Source organism: Felis catus, chromosome B2, assembly GCF_018350175.1.
Source record: "Felis catus isolate Fca126 chromosome B2, F.catus_Fca126_mat1.0, whole genome shotgun sequence".
Taxonomy (NCBI): Eukaryota; Metazoa; Chordata; class Mammalia; order Carnivora; family Felidae; genus Felis; species Felis catus.
In genome coordinates, this window is record NC_058372.1 from 122,276,950 (window position 1) to 122,296,310 (window position 19,361).

The window sequence follows — 19,361 nt, forward strand, 5'->3', positions numbered from 1 at the left end:
AGAAAATAGTATCCTTCTAGCCTGACGGCCCTTCTGTATACTTGACTTACTTTGCTTGTGGCCAAGTCTACAAAAGGAAGCAAACAAGAGCTGTAGAAATAAATTCAAATAATTTTGAGATGAAAGGATAGTCAGTGATGAGGGACCTGCCTAAGGTCATGGAGCTGGAACTAGGACCCTGCCTTCTTCTATTCCTGGCACTTGGGACAGTTTGAAAGTGCACTCTTTGCTCATTACTAGACTACGTTTGAAAGAAAATCACAAAAGAAAAAAAAAATAAGACCAGAAGGAGATGAGAAACATCTAGCCCAACTCTCCTGTTTTCCAAGGTAACACTAAAGGACACTAGCAACAGCACCACCAATGGTTGCTCTTAGAGGTTGAGATTCCCAAGTCCTGCTATTTTTCTCTCTCATGGAAGAGCCCAGGACTACCCATTTTTTAAAATATTTATTTATTTTTGAGAGAGAGCGTGTGCGCGTGCGTGCACACTCGTGGCGGGGAAGTGGGGGCAGAGAGAGGGGGAGTCTGTGCCGACAGCGGAGAGCTCAGTGTGAGGCTTGAACTCACAAACCAAACCATGCAATCATGACCTGAGCTGAAGTCAGACACTTAACCAGCTGAGCCATCTAGGCACCCCAGTTCTACCCATTTTAATAAACACATCAGATAACTTTTATGCCAACTAGAATTCGAGAATCAATGCATCTTCACATATCACATGTTTAAAGTGCAAAATATTATCTCTGTATACAAAAAGTATATAAAATAAAATACATATTGAAATAGGCAATTTGGAAAACTGATCCAAATTAAGAGAGATTAATTATGAGAGCCTTCTTTGAGGAAGGTAGGTGAGCCAGTGAAATGTGCGATGGTCCTACGTTACTGAGGTTCAATGAAGTAAGAGTTAATCTTGGATAAATGTGCAGAAGTGGATATGAATAAGTCACGCGTGCACATATATATGGAGAATATTATATCAGTAGGATCTAGGAATCATACTGGGAAGTGAGGGGAAAAATAAGACTGCGTGGAAAGTGATTCTCACAAGATAAATGTTACTGTTTGCCAATTTTTCATGCTTCTAGACACCCTAGAATTCTATAAGTGTTATTGGTAATGAAATGAAAAACACAATAGCAAAACAAATACATGTTTGTTATTTCTATTTGTCAGAGATTTAATTTAACCCGTTGTGTTATCTAGGCCATGTTGGCAGTCCAAAGAGGAGAAATATTTCCATTCTTTAACGAGCTTAAAATCTAGGGGCACCTAGGTGGCTCAGTCAGTTAAGCATCAGACTCTTGATTTCAACTCGGGTTATGATCTTGTGGTTCAAGAGTTCTAGCCCCATGTTGGGCTCTGTGCTGACACTGCAGAGCCTGTTTGGGATTCTCCGTCTCCCTCTCTCTCTCTGCCTCTCCCCCCTACCCTCTCAAAAATAAATCATTTTTTAAAAAGAGCTTAAAATCTTAACAGGAGTAATGAATCCTAATATCAAAATACTGTTTATAAGGCAGGCAATGCTGACCACAGAAAAATGCAAATTGGCATAAAGATTTGGAGAGGAGGGATATTACATAATATACAAAACATACCAAGCCGTGTGACATGAGGGATGGGGGTGAATGACAGGGAAAGTGGTCTTTAAGCTGGATCTGGTGGGCAGGCGGAATTTATTTACGTGCATTGGCCATTGTCACTGCTTAAAATTGAATTTGGGTTTTAAATTTCAGCCATTTTAAATGAACTCACCTCAAACAGAAAGTGTATCTTTTCCTTAATTAAATTTATCTTCCCAAAACAAATAAAATTTCCTTATCTCTTTTGGGTTGGTAGTAAGCAAGAAAATAGAGTGTAGTTCAAAAACTATAACCATAAAATTAGCATAATAATTATAAGTGTTAAAAACTTGTAAATGATTAGATCTTTCTTCTGAACATTTTTAATGCCTTGTACAATTTTTCAGTCATATGTTTAGTCATATATAATATGGTTCCTAAAATATATTAGTATGTTGATACAGAGAAAGGAGGCGTTTAGTCTTGAAATTTGATTGTGAGGTTCTTTTCTTTAAGATATCTAAACTTCAAAATGCCAACAGACCATGCAGATGATGTCTCTCTACACAATAAGCAGAGGTCCAAGAATAAAACCAATCTCCTTACATTGGATTCTGCTCTTTTCTAATGATTCTCTTTCATGCTGATAACAAACAATAAGTATGCAATGCATCTGTCTTACTTCACTCCAAAAGTCTTTGTTCTCCAGCAAGACTAAAACTCTGGCATCAAAGAGTGTCAAGGGTTTTTATTGTTTAGTTGGTTCTTGTTTTGAATCCAGGTGTTCTCATACTTTGGATAACCAGAACTGTTTTTGCTTACTCTTGGATGACTATGTAGACTTTTGTGCATGCTCCCTTTTGCTCTATTAGGATCACATGTCCTTTAACCCCTGGTTTTTCCTTCCTTCCTTCTTCAACTAACATTTATTAAATGCCAATTAAGTATGAGACACTGTGTAAGGCTCCGGGAAAGTAATTGAAGATAAATTAGAGGCCTTACTTGACTTTTAGTCTAGGGAATTATCTCAGCGTGATTAGTGCTCCCATAGAGATCTATCCCGGTGCTTCCATGGCGTCTAGAAGAGGTACTCACCAGAACGTTGGAGATGGAAGAAGTCCACCAGGAGGAGCAAAACTCATTACAATCAAAGCTGTAAGCTGAAAAACAGTAAGGAGGAGCTCCTTGGTGAAAGTGCAGGGGCCTACAGGTGCACAGAATAGTGAATCTTTGGGAGGGTAGCTCAGTAAGCCTAAAGCAATGTACCACTGGGGAGCAAGAGCCAGGAGATGTAGGGCCCTCTGTGCCAGACGAAGAATTCTTGGTTATTTTGAGGTGAAGGGTAGCCATGGAAGGCCTCTGACCAGGGAAATGGTGGACTCAGAATGTAGACTGTTCTGGCTGCTATGTGACAATGAGAATAGTAAGAAGGGAGGTTTTATTAAATAGCTGTGCAGAACTGCATGCTGGTCATGGCATAGGGAAAGGTAGATGGATTTGAGCTGAAGCCAAAGGACTTGAAAAGTCATTAAATCGTTTTGAGGTAGAGGCGAGTGGGAGGTTGCAAGACAAAGGGAGAAATCAGAGAAGACACTGAGGATTCTTGCCTTTGCAATGGAGTGAGAAAATAAGGGAGAATTCAAAAATGTCATAAAAAATACTTGCAGGATACTCCCCTCCCATACATGCTAGTGGTTCATGCATGACCAAGACTTTAATTTACATTTACTTTATCATTCACCGTACGATTTCTGAGGCCATTTGGAGTTACATGTGTAATTGAAAGTTTGTGTTGTATTTCATTTTTTAAAAGTCTCACTTGCCAGAGCTCTTTGGCTCTCTTATTCTGATCATCAAAATAGTTTCCGTATGCGGAAGCATTCTTGCCAACTCACCTAACCACATGCTTGAAACATCGGTTGTTAATAGGTTGGCTGGTATTTTATCTTCCTTAAAATTTGCCGTACATTACAAGTTTTGCACGTTAAAGGTCAAGAAAGATATTGCTTTTCCTTTTTAGAGAGTAAAAGCCACTCACGGGTCTAAAATGTGAAAATAAAGACTAGTAATTATTTTACATAAGTAATATGTATACCCAGTGAGTAGTTAACATAAAGATACTCAAAATCAGATCTTGGTTTTAGAACTTTATTTTGAGACAAATGTCATAATTTTACCTCTTTATTCATCAATTTCAACTAAGTACTCTCTTTTAAAGAATAATCTTCAATGATCTGATATCAGCAATAGCATGTGAAACACTGATAACCTGTTTGTAGAGACGAAATTGAGAATGCTATCCAACATCAAGAGTGTTCATTTTGAAAGCAAAAAAACCATTACTTTTCGGGTTTAGATGAAGAAATGTTTCACTAACAAAGAGCTGGCTCTAAAAGAATGTTGGCAACGGTGAATATGAAAGGTATGAATGGTGGCAGGCCAAGAAAGCAAGTGAACATTACTTCCTTGATTCCAAAAGTTTAATATTTTCATTTGTAATAAATGAGTAACACTGATCAAAAATTTTTCCTGGAATCATAGCAACAAAATATATTACAGGAAGTGTTACAAGAGAATGTCTCCTCTCTTAATAACTTCAGAGTAAATAAGAGATTTCAACATGAAGAACTCTATTCCACAATGAGGTTAGCACTGTGAACTAAGTGTTGTTTTTTTGGACATTCGGAGGTTTTAATTCCAGGCTTTAAGCTAGGTTTAATACCCTTTGCAATATACGTGTGTGTGGATGTGTGTATGGGGTGGTTATTTGCATGTAAACATGCACATATGCACACCAAAAGAAATCTACATGTATCTCCAAATCTTTGTGCAATAAGGCAGGATAGTAACAAGATTTTAAAAACAGATGCTTGGTAAATATTTTTCATTAACACACACACACACACACACACACACACACACACACACACACATACACACACACACACATACTGTTCCAGAGGCTGATGGGGACATATGTGGAATATATAAAGCAGATCTAGATTCAGGCCTTAAAGAGCTCGTGGTCTATAGACAAAGTAATGAAAATGTGACCTAGAAAATGGAAAGTGGCTACAAGAATTATAGGAAATCCAGGAAAGAAAAAGTTAACTTAGACTCAAAAATATCAGAAAAGCTTCATAAAGGATCACCCTGTTATCTGGGTCTTAAATAATATGAACAATTTGAACATATGGAGAAAAGAAGGTAGACACTGAATGGAGAAGTAGATATATACCTACATGGATGCACATGTACATATAGAAACATCATTGAGTCAGGAACTTTATAGATAACGCCTACTCTTCAGGACAACCCTATGAGGTGGGGAGGTTGTATCATGTTTTAGAGAGGATGAAGCAACTTTAGAGGGTTTCCTGAGGCCACATGGCTGGTAAATGCCATCCGCAAGCCGCTGGACTCCAAAGATCAAGCTCTCTGTCGCCCCTTCTTTGCACTTCCTCCAAAATACAAGGAACGTTTGGGACAAAGGGAGCAGCAAAGATTCATTTTGATTTGAGGGCAAGGTAGTACAATGTCCAGAATGAGAAATAAGACTTTTTATTCTCTTTGCTTGACTCTGATGAAGGCCAGAGTATAAGGGTGTAATATTTACAGAGGAATATACTGTCCACTTCCTATGTACTGGGCACCGCACTAAGAATCTCACATGTGCTAATCACATTTAATCTCTTAACACCTCTGTGTGGTCTCAGTTCTTCAGGTGAGAATACAGGCTTTGAGAGAAAGATAAGCCAATTCCCAAGGTCAAAGTGCTAGGAAATGGTGGAGGTGGGATTCAAAGTTGCTGCTATGAGACTCCAGACAAAAGCCTGGACTCTTACCACCAAACTACAGCACACTAAGCAAAGTTAAGCATGTGTTTGTGTGTGTGTGTGGATATGGCACACTTTTCATACCTAACAATGATATCCAGAAAGGCTTGTATTGACATGTTTGAGTTGAGTAGAATTTGTTTAATGATGACCAGATTCCTTGGTATGTTATATTTTCCTCATTCGGCCATGCACAAAAGCATTTATTAGGCATTTGCTTTATGCCAAACATTCTGCTTGATCCTAGGATTCAAAGCTAAGGCACGGCCCCTATCTAGCCTAGGTTTTCGAAATTTAAGGCTAGTAAATTAATACAATGAGTCTATAAGCATTATTGCACTTGTGTTCAATTTCTTTCTTGCTTTGCTAAAAATACACAGAGGAAAGAGTTTTATGTCATTAGGTTAAAAAGATTCAATATAGGCAAAAACCTCTTCATTCTCTGAGCATTAGTTACTTAATGAGCATTATTAATAGATGAATATATGTCATATTGTAATGTCAGATAACAGGCAGATTTACTGAGAAGCTAATGAAGCATGATCTTCAGGATTCCTTGAGTTTATTGACAGTAATAAGAATGAAATCTCAAATCAAGGATCATTGTAAGAAGGCTGAAGAGGGTCTTGAGGCAATAAAGTGATTAGAATGAGTATTATAAAACATCAACAACACAGTACCTACTACCATAAGTAGTCCCCAAGTGACCTTTATACAATTTTTCTCATCAGACACTTGAAACACTTCACTGGTTTAACCCTCCAAACAGACACTAATGAGATGGAATATAGATATTACTTCTATTTCCTGATATGGACTCTGATCAAGAAGATTTAAGAACAAATTTTGTTTGTTTGAAAGAGTTGCTGGTTGAAAAACTAGTGTTTATGGTTTTTGCTTTTCAGGGAAAACTACAGCTCAAAAATATAAGACTTAGAGAAATCTTTGCCTTTGGGTGGGACTCCACTTAAAGCATTTATAGTAGGTTCACTGCACATCCCAGATGCCAATTTCTTAATGGTGTAATGGCATCAAAACTTGCAATTTGAGTTTATTTAAATTTTATGTACAGTTTTGCTCACTTTATTCTTCTAATTTGAATTTTCACCATCTCACAGATGCTTGACTTGACTGCCACATAGTAATGAATGGATTGGGTATATTTTGCCCCAAATCATTTGTTCGTTCTTTGTTTTAAGCAATATTTATTGACACCCTACGATGTGACAAATGATCTAGGTTCTGGGGAAGAACAGTGAACTAGACAAAAGTCTCTACCTTCATGGAAAGAGATCCAACAGGATGTGACTTTTTAATACTGCTCTTATCACAGTATATTGTAAGGTTTAGTAAGCTATAACAAAGCAGAATACAACAGTTAGCTAAATATGCACGATTTTCATGGCTTTTCATTTTCATTTGTAGCTTATAAGACCTGTCAGTTATTTCTCCAAGATATTGGATTTTCCAGCTCTAACTTGGGGTTGCCATGGATTGCCAGTAGAACTTACAGAGTTTTGGCCTTTCCAAGGCCAAATCCGTGTCTCAGAGCTGTCCATACGGAGATGGTCAATGCTATTTGACCAGTAATCGTTTTTTGATCATCTGTGGGAACATCTGGATCTTTGACCTCACAAGTAGTTATACAACGAGCCCTTATCCCTGTGGAAAAGTGTTTGTTCCTTTGTGGCTCAGAAGCCCTGTGTTTGCATGTTAGGCTTGATGTTCTGGAAGTCATTTTCTCTAGCACTGGGGTTATTTAATTCCAAGGACTGGTTTGAATTTCTTTTAAAACTATAAGTGTATAGGATTACATTTAATTGTTGGTTTATGTACAGGAGCATTACTGCACTGAGCTGCAAGGAGCACATTATAAGTATTCCTTTGTCCTGTATAAATATTCATTCAGTTACCAGCTGGATGAGGTCGCATGAATCTCCAAATCGTGATGTCTGTACCATGATTTGGAGGTATTGCTGATATTATCTGTGAAGCTTTTGCTGTCTATGGGGTCATTTAGAGTAGCTTGGAAATTGCAGGGTAAATGAAGAAAACCAATGTCTAAAGCTTGGACAGTTCACCCAGATGGCTGGAGTTTAGCAATTGTGAGTAGGTATTGTTGACAATACACACATCAGACAAAAGGTGGTTGCTCCAAGTGCTCACAGTGTCAGTCTTCTAGGGGCAGCAGAGGGACAGGCTGCATGTTATGTCAGCCTGAAGTACAAGAATACTGGAGTCCTGCTCTGGTTCGATTTTCACTCTGAAGGTGATGGTGGATAAACGAATGATTTTCTTGAAGTACAGCATGCTTTTCCAGTAGTTTCTAGGAGGAGATTCCATCTCCAGTGTTAGGGAAGGAGTTGGTTGAAGGACCCTACTTCCAGCATCTTCGGGGATCCATGGACTTGTCTGCTAATCACCCTTTCACTCTGTTCTCAGTCTTCACCCTGTGCATGGTTTAAAAGAACTTGCTGTTTGTAATCTGTTCGTGCTAGACTTGGAAATTTGGCAAGCCACCTTCTTATTTCCATGATCTACCCTTTGTAAAGGCCATACGGATGACAGCAAATCTGAAGAAATCTATCTGCTTGTGAATATCCTGTGTGCAGTAATACTGGAGAGTCAGAAAAAGTGCAGTTCTGGTTGTATTCCTTACCTTCATTGATTGTCAAAACTCTAAGTAGTAGGAATACCAAAGATAATATTATTAAACACTCAAGTATAAGGTGATGACTCACATGGCAGAACACTTTTCCCACTTAAAGATACTGCCAAGTGTGGTGAAGAGCAACATCAGTCAGCAAACGTGACTGCTGTACCGTATTCCCATTACAAAAGCTTTCTAAACACTTTGGGATTTCTCTATTGCCTTGAACAGATGGCCTGTGACCTGCAGTGACTTTGTTCAGATTCATGGCCTACCCAAGCACGTGTCCAATCACTAAATGGAGTCCCACAGGGCCATGTGTGCTCTGGCCCCTGACAAACTCCCCAGCCTAGTGTCCCTCATTTGCCAGTTCACCTGATTATCTGAACCCCAACCCCTTCTAGCCATTCCTAACTTCCTTCATTTCCTCAGTCACCTTTAGGCTTTTGCACCTGTCGTTTACTACTCAGAACAAACACCCTTCTAGCTTATCTTGTGCCTTCAACTCCCACTGAGGACTTGTTCGATATTAGTTCCTCTCTCCCTTATCCAATCAGAATACATTATTCACAAACTCTTCCACACCCATCAGGATGTGGCCAGTGTATGAGAAACCTCTTTCCTAAACCCATTTGGATTCCTCCCGCCTCCTCAATGCCAAGGAGAAGGGCGCATCAGGCATAGTCAATCTCTGGGCACCAAATGGTCTATAGAAACTTTCTAAAGTCAACATGTCCACTATACAAAAAGTCTGCTTGGTTGTCTTTAATTAGGACTTTAAACACACAAGTATTATTTGAGAATAATATAATCAAAATTGAGATAGGTTCCACTGAATTTAATAAGTAAATGCAGCCATAAGCAGCTAAATACAGATAATTACTTTTGCTGCATTGGAAAGAGTTCAGTGAAGTTTTGCTGAATGAATGAATATTTTAAAGGAATATTCAACAAAAGTGAGACTTTAGATCTTGAAATCCTTCCCTTGTAGCAACTAGAGTTAATTGTCTAGTAAGGATTAGTGCAGTTTTCAATCTGCTCTTTGCCCTCTGATTTCCCATTCATTCATTAAACAAATACTTGTTGACCACTCCCATCTCACAGGAACTACAGGTTTGTGTCCCTTTATGTGTGCTTCAGGCACCTTGAGGCTACCCAGGTCAATGGCTCAAAGTCCACATTAAGGAGCTAACATGGAATAATACTGGAGGGCAGTTGAAAAACCTATGGTTTTCGTGGCTTCTCTGCTTCCAAATAATTGTATATCCTTGAAAGTAATAATTTATTGGGTACTTACTTCTACCGGCCACTATTCTAGGCCCATGGCATAGGCAGTAGTGATATCTTCATTTGACATGTGAGGAAATGGAGGCAAAGAATTGTTGAATAACTTGCCGAGGGTGATGCATCTGGTATTGGGGTCTTGTTTTGAACTCAAGAGCTCATAGTCTGATCATCAAAGACCTTAAAATGGAAAGTCACCTAGCTTCACTGTACTTGTTTGTTTGCTACATCTATAAAGTGACTTTGTTGGCCACAGCGGTATCCCAGATCCCTCCCAGATTAGAGATGTGTCTTCTTGGTACTGGAACTGCCCTGCCCAAACTACAGATCCTCAAATAGTCCCTCTTCCTTTTCCTGCATTTCTTTAGATCTACGTCTCACACGAGGTGCTTCCTCACCTCACACCTCACCTCTGCTTCCTCTCTCATTTAATACTTTCTCAAACGCCATTGCTCTCCCCAGCCTGGGCTTACCACCCCAATCCTGCCCTGCCAACCTCTGGTCTCTAGACTACTCTGGCTTTGCAGGTTACCCTCTGAGGGACTGGTGCTCAGGAATTTGGCAGGAGCAAAATTTCTCTCCTCACAAAATCCCCTGACTCACACAGTAGAACTGTGTTTTGAATCGGTACACAGTCTCACCAAATGGCCCTCTCCACTTTCCACCTCCTTCCTTCTACAAAACAGCATTCACAGCAGGCCCTATTATGGGTTTCAGAGTACACAAGATGCTTTCACACAAATTACATTAATTATTTCAGTAAAGGAGTGAGCATTGTTACTACCTCTCCTCTACAAGGAAGTTCAAAAAGGTAAGTAATACTATGTCCAAGATCACACAGCTAGAGAGGGATAAATTGGGATTTGAATCCAGATACTCTAACTTCTTTCCACTATAGACACTCACTTTATAAAAGTTAAGTATTTATGCTTTCACAGAAGTGTCTTTCTGAAAGACAATCAATGCTTAGGGCTCTGAGGAGATAAATAAAATAGGAAATTGTATGGGAAAATTCTGACATAATTTTTGCTATCTTTATCAAGATCTGTGGTATACGTTTTTGTGTCTGATTTAGGACAATTCTCAGAGCCCATATCAAAATGATTCCCAGAGTACCTTGGACTATGATGCCCACTCTGTTGCTATAACTGGGTGCATTAAAGAGATACCCCAGTTACATTCTGCATGCCATTGGGTTCCACAGGTACGGATTCTGCTAAAATTGTGCTTGATCAAAGCTATAGCCATTGTTTTACACAATGAAATATGTGATATTCAGTGTGTATTCCAATATGTGCAATGGAAGTCAAGAATAAAAGTGCATGGAGAAAGCCTGCATATACTGAAAAGCACAACATAATACACAGCAATTCTGAACCTGTGCATCAACTGACCCCAGGATCTCCATACGGGTGTCCCACTACACATTAGATATATAGCCTTTCTAGTGCCCTCTACTGTCCATGGCTCAAATGACAGAAAACACAGTTCTGCATTCTAGATGTTTGCTTACTAACAACAACAACAAAATTACTCTTGGGCTAAAACCAGGTTTTCCAAGTTTTTGTTCATAATGAGTAGTTTTTAAACATTTAAAAATAGGGGTATGTAATAAAATGTTGAGAGACTCTCTGGACGTTACTGCTGCTGGCACTTCTCTAATAGAAAGCATACGCCATTGAGCTAACATTTTGTTCTTTGACTGAAGAAGAAAACAAAGCTGTTAAAAGCTTGGTAGGCTCATTTTCCAATAGAAATAGCATTAATATCTTTCAAGTCACTTCTAACCATAGCTAATTAGAGGTTTATGAGGGATGGCCCTGCCTGAAGGGTCACCTCAGGTAATATAGCCCACAGATTCGCTGTTGACTGTTGGCAACAATGGATTTGTTAAGAGTTTCTACTCAGCTCGAGGTGATTATCTTTTTTTCCTTTTGCTAGCGTGTCTCCTATTTTGACTGGCTGAGGTCGGGTTGGACGATGAGGCCCCAATTCGAAGACAGTGCCAGGTTGTTGCTGGAGATCTGCACTGACAGATTGTTGAAAACTTATTAGTCTGACGTTTTAACAGCCTGAAACGGGATGGAAATCTGCTCTTTCACTGGAAAAACTTAGAAAGGAAAACATGAGCTTGAGCTGAAATCAGCTCCAGTTCCAGATCTGCAGTCCTCTGGCACCAAAGAACCAAGGGCTGCCACAGTGTTTAGAGATTAAGGCCTGGCTATGCCACCCACACGGGAGATGGGACTCTAGCCACTGTAAAGTAGGAGACCCTGGAAATGCACCCTCTGGGGGCTGGGGAAATTGTGATGTGCTCAACAGTAGGTGCTAATGGCTTTAGCAGTAGCAGAAGTCAGCCTCACAAGAGATTTCAACTGAGTGGTTAGGGACTGCTCTTTTGGCTATAGCCATTCTGTGTAATAATTTAAGAAAAAAGAATAAGGAGACACCACAGACTTGGTATACCCTCTTGGAGCTGGAAATGAACAAAAGATTGTAGCCAATACTATTGGTGAGAGATATCTGGGACCACCAAATTGTAATTATCTATTACAATGCAAAAAGAATTTATTAGGCATCCTGGCTCTTCAAAATTCAGTCGGGCCTCTCTAACTGGGCCCAGAATTCTTTTAGTCACTGTTGGCCCATACTTATCTTTCATCTCACCTGTGACTACCACTTTGATTAAGCCCTCTATCCTGATGTACCACAATTTGGTCTCCTCCTGAGCAGCTACTTGAAGGGTCCCAACAGGGATTCAGGGCTTCGCACTGGCACCTACCTCTGCCCTGTCCTTTGTCAGCCAACTCCTTCCAATCAGACCTGTGGCTATCTCTTTCTGGAAGCATTCTGTGATAGCCCCAGACAGCACTGGGGGCCCACCACTGAGGTTACCCACAGTCTCCTATGTTCTGACTTCAGACTAAGCAATAAACTTCTGGGGGACATTTGGAGTTCCTAAGACTCATACGATTTTGTATTCACACTTACAGTACGGTACCTGCACAGAGTAGGTACTCAATAAATAATTTTGAATGTTTCTTCATTCATTCATTCACTCATTAACTCATTTGATAGACAATGGAGTTTCAAGCCTCTAGACCCTTGTTAGACTTTGGGGAGTTCAGTTTCTTAACAGAAGCTATCTTTTTATGATCTAAAGACCTAAACCATTTTCTCTTCAGGCCTATCTTCTGGGGTCTGGTTTTTATTAGTAACATTCTGTTTATTGTTGGGGAAAAATGTGAGATGGAAAGTGACCCAGATATTATGAGATGTCTTCTCGATGTCAAGTTTCCCCTTCATCACTGCGCGCAGTTCCACGTCATGTGGCTGCAGCTAATGGCAGCACTTACTGGTGTGTATACATAAACGTCCAGAAAACATTCTCTTTTCACGCTACCCCAGATAATCTCAAATTTCAAGCATGTGCCCCGGAATTTCAGTAAAGAAATATTCATTCTTTCATTTAATTAACATCGGGAGTGTCATCATGCAAGACACTTTGAGGTTCAGGGGCAAACAAATAAAACAGAGGCATCAACATACGGGCATTTGCCTTGTTTACTAAAAACCTCACTAGAGAAATTAATTCCTGAATGGGAAACTTGCAGAATCCGAGAACTTGGAAATGGCGTGAGAGTGGGGGTGGGGGTGAGGGGGGGGGTGAAGGCAGCCTGTGCTGGGGCCTTGTCTGCTGCAGGTTGATTCCGTCGCTCCTGGCACAAATGAGATGTGCTTCGTTTTCCATCAAAAAGCAACCATGGTTAGCACTTCAGCTCAGGAAACTCAGTTTTGATCACTTTTTTTTTTTCCAAAATAGATCTAGTGATATACCAGGGGCTCTTTTTGTTGTATTTGTTTTAATGATCTATCAAGCACAGACTTGGGCATGTTGGGTCTTTCTGCATTTTTACAGTAGCTTCCAGCATTCCATCACTGGCTCCGTGGGTATCAAAAGGCAATCATGCCAATAGCTTCCTAATCTTTGGATCATTGCCATGGTGGTGTGGTCTTGAAGTTAACAATTCCAGTGTTGCCTCTTGTGTCTCCACATTTCCAATGTGGCCCACCATCAGCTCCCCTCGTAAGCCAATTCTGCATTTTTGAGACTCATTTCTAGGTGCCCAGCCTATAGCCTGCTCCTCCAATGCGTTTATAAGTACCTAGTTTCATGTATAAATGCCTTTCTGCTTTAAAAAAAAAAAAAACAACCTATAACTATGGGAAGAAAATAATCAAAGAATCACAGCCTATTAATTATTTGCTGATAGCATTTAACATTACCTACTTACAGAAAACAGTTATTGACTCAGCTGGCAGTGGGCCAAACCACCAACCAATGAGGATTTCTGTTTTGTGTTTTGTTTACTAATGTTTCCTCCCATCCAAAGATATTAAGACACCTGCCCTAAAAAGATTAATTGCTGGAGGCCCACTGAGAGACTAAAATATTCAAGTGATTGGAAATATTCAGAAAAATAAAAAGAGCACACAATTTTATTTGAAGCAGGAAAAATATTAACTGATTTAAGAATGTTAGAAGTGCTTCCAGTTGAACAATGTATGAATTTTTCACTAACGTTAATGTTTTTTATTTAATTTTTTAAAATTTCTTTTGAGTACAATAGTTACTATGATTCATATTTAAATATTTTAATTTCAGATATAATTTTCCCTTAAGAAAAAGAGGTGTGCTGAATACTTTAGTGTGATTTTTAAAAATTACACCTCATAGCAGTTTTTCATAACTAATTTTAAGGTGGAAGTAATGAAAAAATATAGTTCACTTAAAAGAAATATATTTTATTTCACATTTTGCTGAAACGTGATCTAACTAATGGAAATTAAATATTTTTAATTAAAACTACTAATATAGATGTGGCATTTTATATATTTATATATTATATTTATATATTAATATATAACATCATCTTTTTCTTCCTGACTAAAAGGTAAATTTTAGATTTAACACAGAAAAATTTTACTATATAGGAATTGGCAACCAAATTGTGAAGTATTCTGACTTTTTAAATTAGAATTATTTCTTTATTTTTAATCCTAAATAATAATATGAGAATTCAAATATACTTTATGGAATAAGTTAGATTTATTAATTTGTATTTTTGTATTATGGTCTCATCCACAGAAATTTAAATTGGTACATTCTTGTTCACAATGAATTAAAACTAAACTTATGATGATACTATGATGTAGATAAGCTTGACTTTTTTTTTACAAATGAGAAAGGAAGTTTGACAAAACTAAATAAATTGTCCATGATAGTATAGTTGGTAAGTGAATGCAGAAATAAGATTTGAACTTAGATTAGTCTAATACAAAACCTATGCTCTAATAGGTTGCAACTCAGGCAAATAGTCAGTGGCTAATGAGCGAGAGGAGGGGATGTAAGCAGACATAGTCTATTTGACCCGGGCAGTGAGTAGATAAACAATAGCCAATATTTAAGAATCTGCGTATACTAGTCAAGCATTGGGTAAGCTGTCAGCTTTCATTCTGTCACTTACTGGAGAGGAGTCCTCTACGGTGAGTGGCACTCTCTGTGCCTCAATTTTCTACTCTCTTAAAAGACAATAATGAAAGTATAAGATGGTAGATGTACAGCACTTAGAACAATGCTTAGCTCATAGTATGGGCTAAATCAATGTTAGCTAGTCCACAAATCTTCTTTAAGTGTCTTGTAAGTATGAGACACCAGGATTATATAATGAGGCATGTTAGGAGCACAACAATGAAAGTGGTTTGATTCTTAATATCTATGAGGTTAACAGGCATTACATACATGAGTTCATGTGCAGCATATCCTATGTGCTGTAGAAGATCGTATGCCAGGAGGGTCCAGCCCCTTGGCGAGGGATTTCAATAATTATGCCCTATTATTTGGGTCAGTATTAACTGGGAGAGAAGGACACAAACAAGGAGAGTTGACATTAGTATATGAGGCACAAAAACAAAACGAAACTGGAGATCCTATGGAGAGATGGGATCTTGAGAAGGAGGCAGAAGCCTGGTGATCAGAACCAGGTCAAAGTCAGGATCATCCAGCAGCAGTGAGCTGGGATGAGAAGTCCCAGCATGCGTGACCAGGTAGAGCCATGAGGAAAGACAGCTGCAGCACCTGAGAACCCAAGAGGGTATGAGACCTTCCCCCATGGAAGATCCTGCAGTTTTCTGAGACTCGGACCCCGTGGCTTAGCCCAATTAATCTCTTAAACTGGGCCATTGCCCTAGGTTTCACAGCAAGCATGAGCCTGGCAGCCAAGGCCCTTTAAACACTGGCATCAATGAGAAAAAGCACTGGAAAGAATCTGGTTTCTTTCAAGTTCTGAGAACAACAGATTCCCTTCTGGGCATGCTTTAAAATCTGTTACCATCATCAGGTAATTTTACAAAGCAGAGCAGTTAAAGAACTAGTCAGAGGTGCCTCAGCCATTTCCCAGATGGCCAGGGAGATGAAGACAGAAGGAAGAGGACTGCTTCATCATCAAAAGGGCCACCGCACCTGCCCTTGATGCTTGGTCATTAGCTTGTGTGGTCAGTGAACCCAGGCAGGCCATGACTGTTAAGGAATGCATGCTCCAGGAGTTGCAGAAACTTCTGGATTTCTTTATGTCTAGGAAAAAGAACAAGACCCATGGCACCACCCTTACCCACACCCACACCCACACCCACACCCATCTGCCTCTGAAAGGGCCATATATGTAAGGTTAGCCTTGGGTTAGGGTAGCCATGGGAAATCATGCAACCTCCACCTACCATCTGCTTCCATCCCCTGCAATGAAAGAAGGAAAGTTGTATCCCAGCACATGTGTGGGCTTTGCCATTGACAAAGGGTAAGGGAGCACTCCAGAATTCGTTCCTTGTAGGACTCAGAATATGGATTAATAGAGCTTCTTAACACTTTGTTTTGCCAAGAAGTTGAAAATATTTTTGAAACCTCTGATCTTTCATTTAAAAACGATTAATTCTTTCAGGTCATAAAAACACCACTTTAAAAAAAGCAGGTAATGCGGAAATGGATCCTAGCAATTTGAATGGGTTCAACCTTTGCCAAAACACAAGCAAAACAGGAAAGACAGTTGGGTCAGATGCCACGGGTTGTTAATCCTCACATTTGCTCTCGCATATGACTTTGTGGCATATATTAGCATCCCCATGTTACTTACAAAGAAATGAAGCATGAAGAGATTAAATAGCATGATAAATATCACATGATATGTAGGTCAGCAGAGTAACCAGGAAAAAAAGCTCACAATACAGACTTTCCATCTAGTATTCCTTGACCTCTTACCACCTTCAGGAACAACCAACCTGTCCTCTCTGCAGTCCATTCTCTTGATTCACTGGAACAGCTTGCTTCCTTTTCATGGCCCTGAGCCAAATGTCCATCTCTCTGTGCATGATGTAGGTCATCCCAGGAAATGGATTGGTTTGAATGTATGTAATTGAGTTGTCCTTTTCCCTCTCAACCTGCCTTTCACAATTATGAATGAAGAATGTATATCCTCTGCATATCTTCCCCCAACCCTGAGTTTGATGTTCATTATTCATCACCTGTTTTTATGCTTTTTCTGTAAATTAATATATCTACAAATAATGTGTACTATTTTTAGGTTATCTTCAACGTCATATAAAATGGAGACAGTTCTATGTATTTTACATGATTTGAAAATTATATGTATTTGTATGATTTGAACACTATATATTTCACATGATTTAAACATTATTGTTATATAATTGATTATTATATATTTACATGTACATGTTACATACATAATATATGTTTTTAAAGTATACATAACTCTAATTCATTCATCTGAACTACTGTGTAGTATTCCAGTGGTGAATAATAGATTTATCTGTTTTGTAGCCGAACATTAAAGCTATTTGTGTAAATTTCTCCAGTTGTCAGTTTAGAAGATAACTTGCTAGGTCATAGGATATGTGCATTTTGACTTGACTAGATTTTGCAAATTTTTCTTCAAGGTGATTTTATCATTTTACAAGTGCCCCTTTCTCTACATTTTTAATAACAGTTTTTATTGCCAGACTCTTATGTTTTCCCATGCAGAGGAATTCAAAATAGACTTCAGTTTATCTTTAATTTGCTCATTCTTGATTATTAGTGTGGTTGAATTTATTCTGTGTGTTTACTGACCATTTAGATCCCCTCTTCCATGCATTGCTAGTTCCTTTATCTGTTTTTCTATTGGACTGTTTGCTATTTACTTATTGATTTTGGAGGATTTATTTACATATTCAGGTACTAACCATTTGTCAGTCATATACGTAAGTGTAGTCCATTCCTAAAGAGCTAATTGTTGTCTCCAGAGTTTACCTTGCACAAAAATTTTAATAAGCAAGTTAAAAATAAGATATAGGTAAGAAAGTTGCCATTTCCATGAGTCTGTGAGTTCAGGAAGAGCATTACGAGTGCCACCTTTTCATCATTTCCTTATTTGTTTCTTTCAAGTTCAGAGAGTTAAGTATAGGCCACCTAGTTTTGTGTTTAACAATGTGTGTGTTTGATTGCAGAGTGGGTAGTTTAGAATAACTCCCATCTGAGGAAGGACCAGTTTTGAGAGTGATTAACCTCCAATTATTAGATCTAATAGACTGCATATCTTCCACTGAAACAGAAAACATTAGACACCGAATGCATCTCAGGCCATGACTCCTCAGAGGAACACACAAAATGAGCTCTAGGCAAAGGCATAAGGCATGAAGGAACAATCCATCCCAACTTAATATCTCAAGTATTTTACTACCAGGAAAATCCCTACTCATGACACAAGTCCCTAGACTCAGATAACCAAGGAAAACATGAGAAGTAGAATAATGTTATGCTGATGTCAGGTTGCATAGACACATTACCTTGGGAACACTGATATAAAATCTGAAAATAATTATGGCTTTCTTTCTCTTTCAGAGGTGTGGTGAAATCTTGTTTGAAAACCCTGATCAGAATGTCAAATGTGTTTGCATGCTAGGTAAGAAGACTTCTCGTTTTAGATATATTAAGTATGTGGATGTTCTATGGACTTGATGTTCTTCTGTTGCCTTGCTGACTGTCTCTTGTTGCATATTGCAGAGACTTATAGGCTTTTTTTATGGGTTTATAGACAGGTATAATACATGTATATTGGAACATTTGATGACAAAAAAAAGGTTTTTATCTTATTAACTGTCAGTAAGTCAGGAATCATGCATCTGAGCATTTCAGAATTTTTCTTGGTTCATCAGCATAACATAGAATTGGGTGCTTTGTATTCACGCAAATGTGATGAAAAAGTAAGAATCACACTGCAGTTCCTAAACTGGAAATGATAAGTTAGGTAAGTAAACTATGAAGAATTTCTATCACAGCACAAAGCTCTTACAGTGCCTGGGAGAACTATAAATGTGAACTAATCTACAGTTACCCACAATGCATTTGTAATAAAATTACAACACTGTAATGAAAAATAATTTGTTCTTGTAGGATGATGTATCATCAATGCCTTTCACAAACTCTTAATATATAATATTCCAGTAAGAAATGAAGTGGATATTATTTTCTTCATTTTATAGGTTAGTAAACTAGTACAGACAATATAAGTGATGCACTTAACCTCAAAGTGAGAAATAGTCCAAATCATGACGTGAACATTTTTAAAATGTAAAGCTTTAGGTACAGTGTTTAGATCTTATTTCAATCACTAAACTCTGTCCAATTAACTTTCAGTTAATTATTGAAATAGGACAAAAAACAGTAGCTTAGATAAATAAAAATAATCCTTAAATTTGACTTTCACCAAAATTTTACCCTGTCCATTCCAACTTTGAACAACACTGATTAGCAAAGAACAAAAGTATTCATTTTAGCTTCTTCCATTTTCTCTGGCTAATTCAAATATTGGCAGCTAGCTTATTGGCGAGATGACTCAAAAGCAGTCAGCAAGATAGAGGCATAGGAAGGTCTTGGTAATGTATAATCCAAGATAATCAGGTAATAATAACCAAGGA

At 38.4% G+C, this 19,361-nt stretch overlaps 1 protein-coding gene across 4 annotated transcripts in view; it reads left to right on the forward strand.

Annotated features, from left to right (window-relative positions):
- Nucleotides 1–19,361, forward strand: part of PDE7B (phosphodiesterase 7B) — a 579,566-nt gene that overhangs the window by 349,727 nt on the left and 210,478 nt on the right. For 3 of the 4 annotated variants that reach the window (XM_045058098.1, XM_019831281.3, XM_045058099.1), the window contains one exon: nucleotides 18,286–18,346. In XM_045058098.1, the coding sequence (XP_044914033.1) occupies nucleotides 18,340–18,346 (7 nt within the window). In that variant the 5' untranslated portion in view covers nucleotides 18,286–18,339. Of the gene's footprint in view, nucleotides 1–18,249; nucleotides 18,347–19,361 lie in introns of those variants that run through there. The other variant, XM_019831282.2, reaches the window with a different exon arrangement.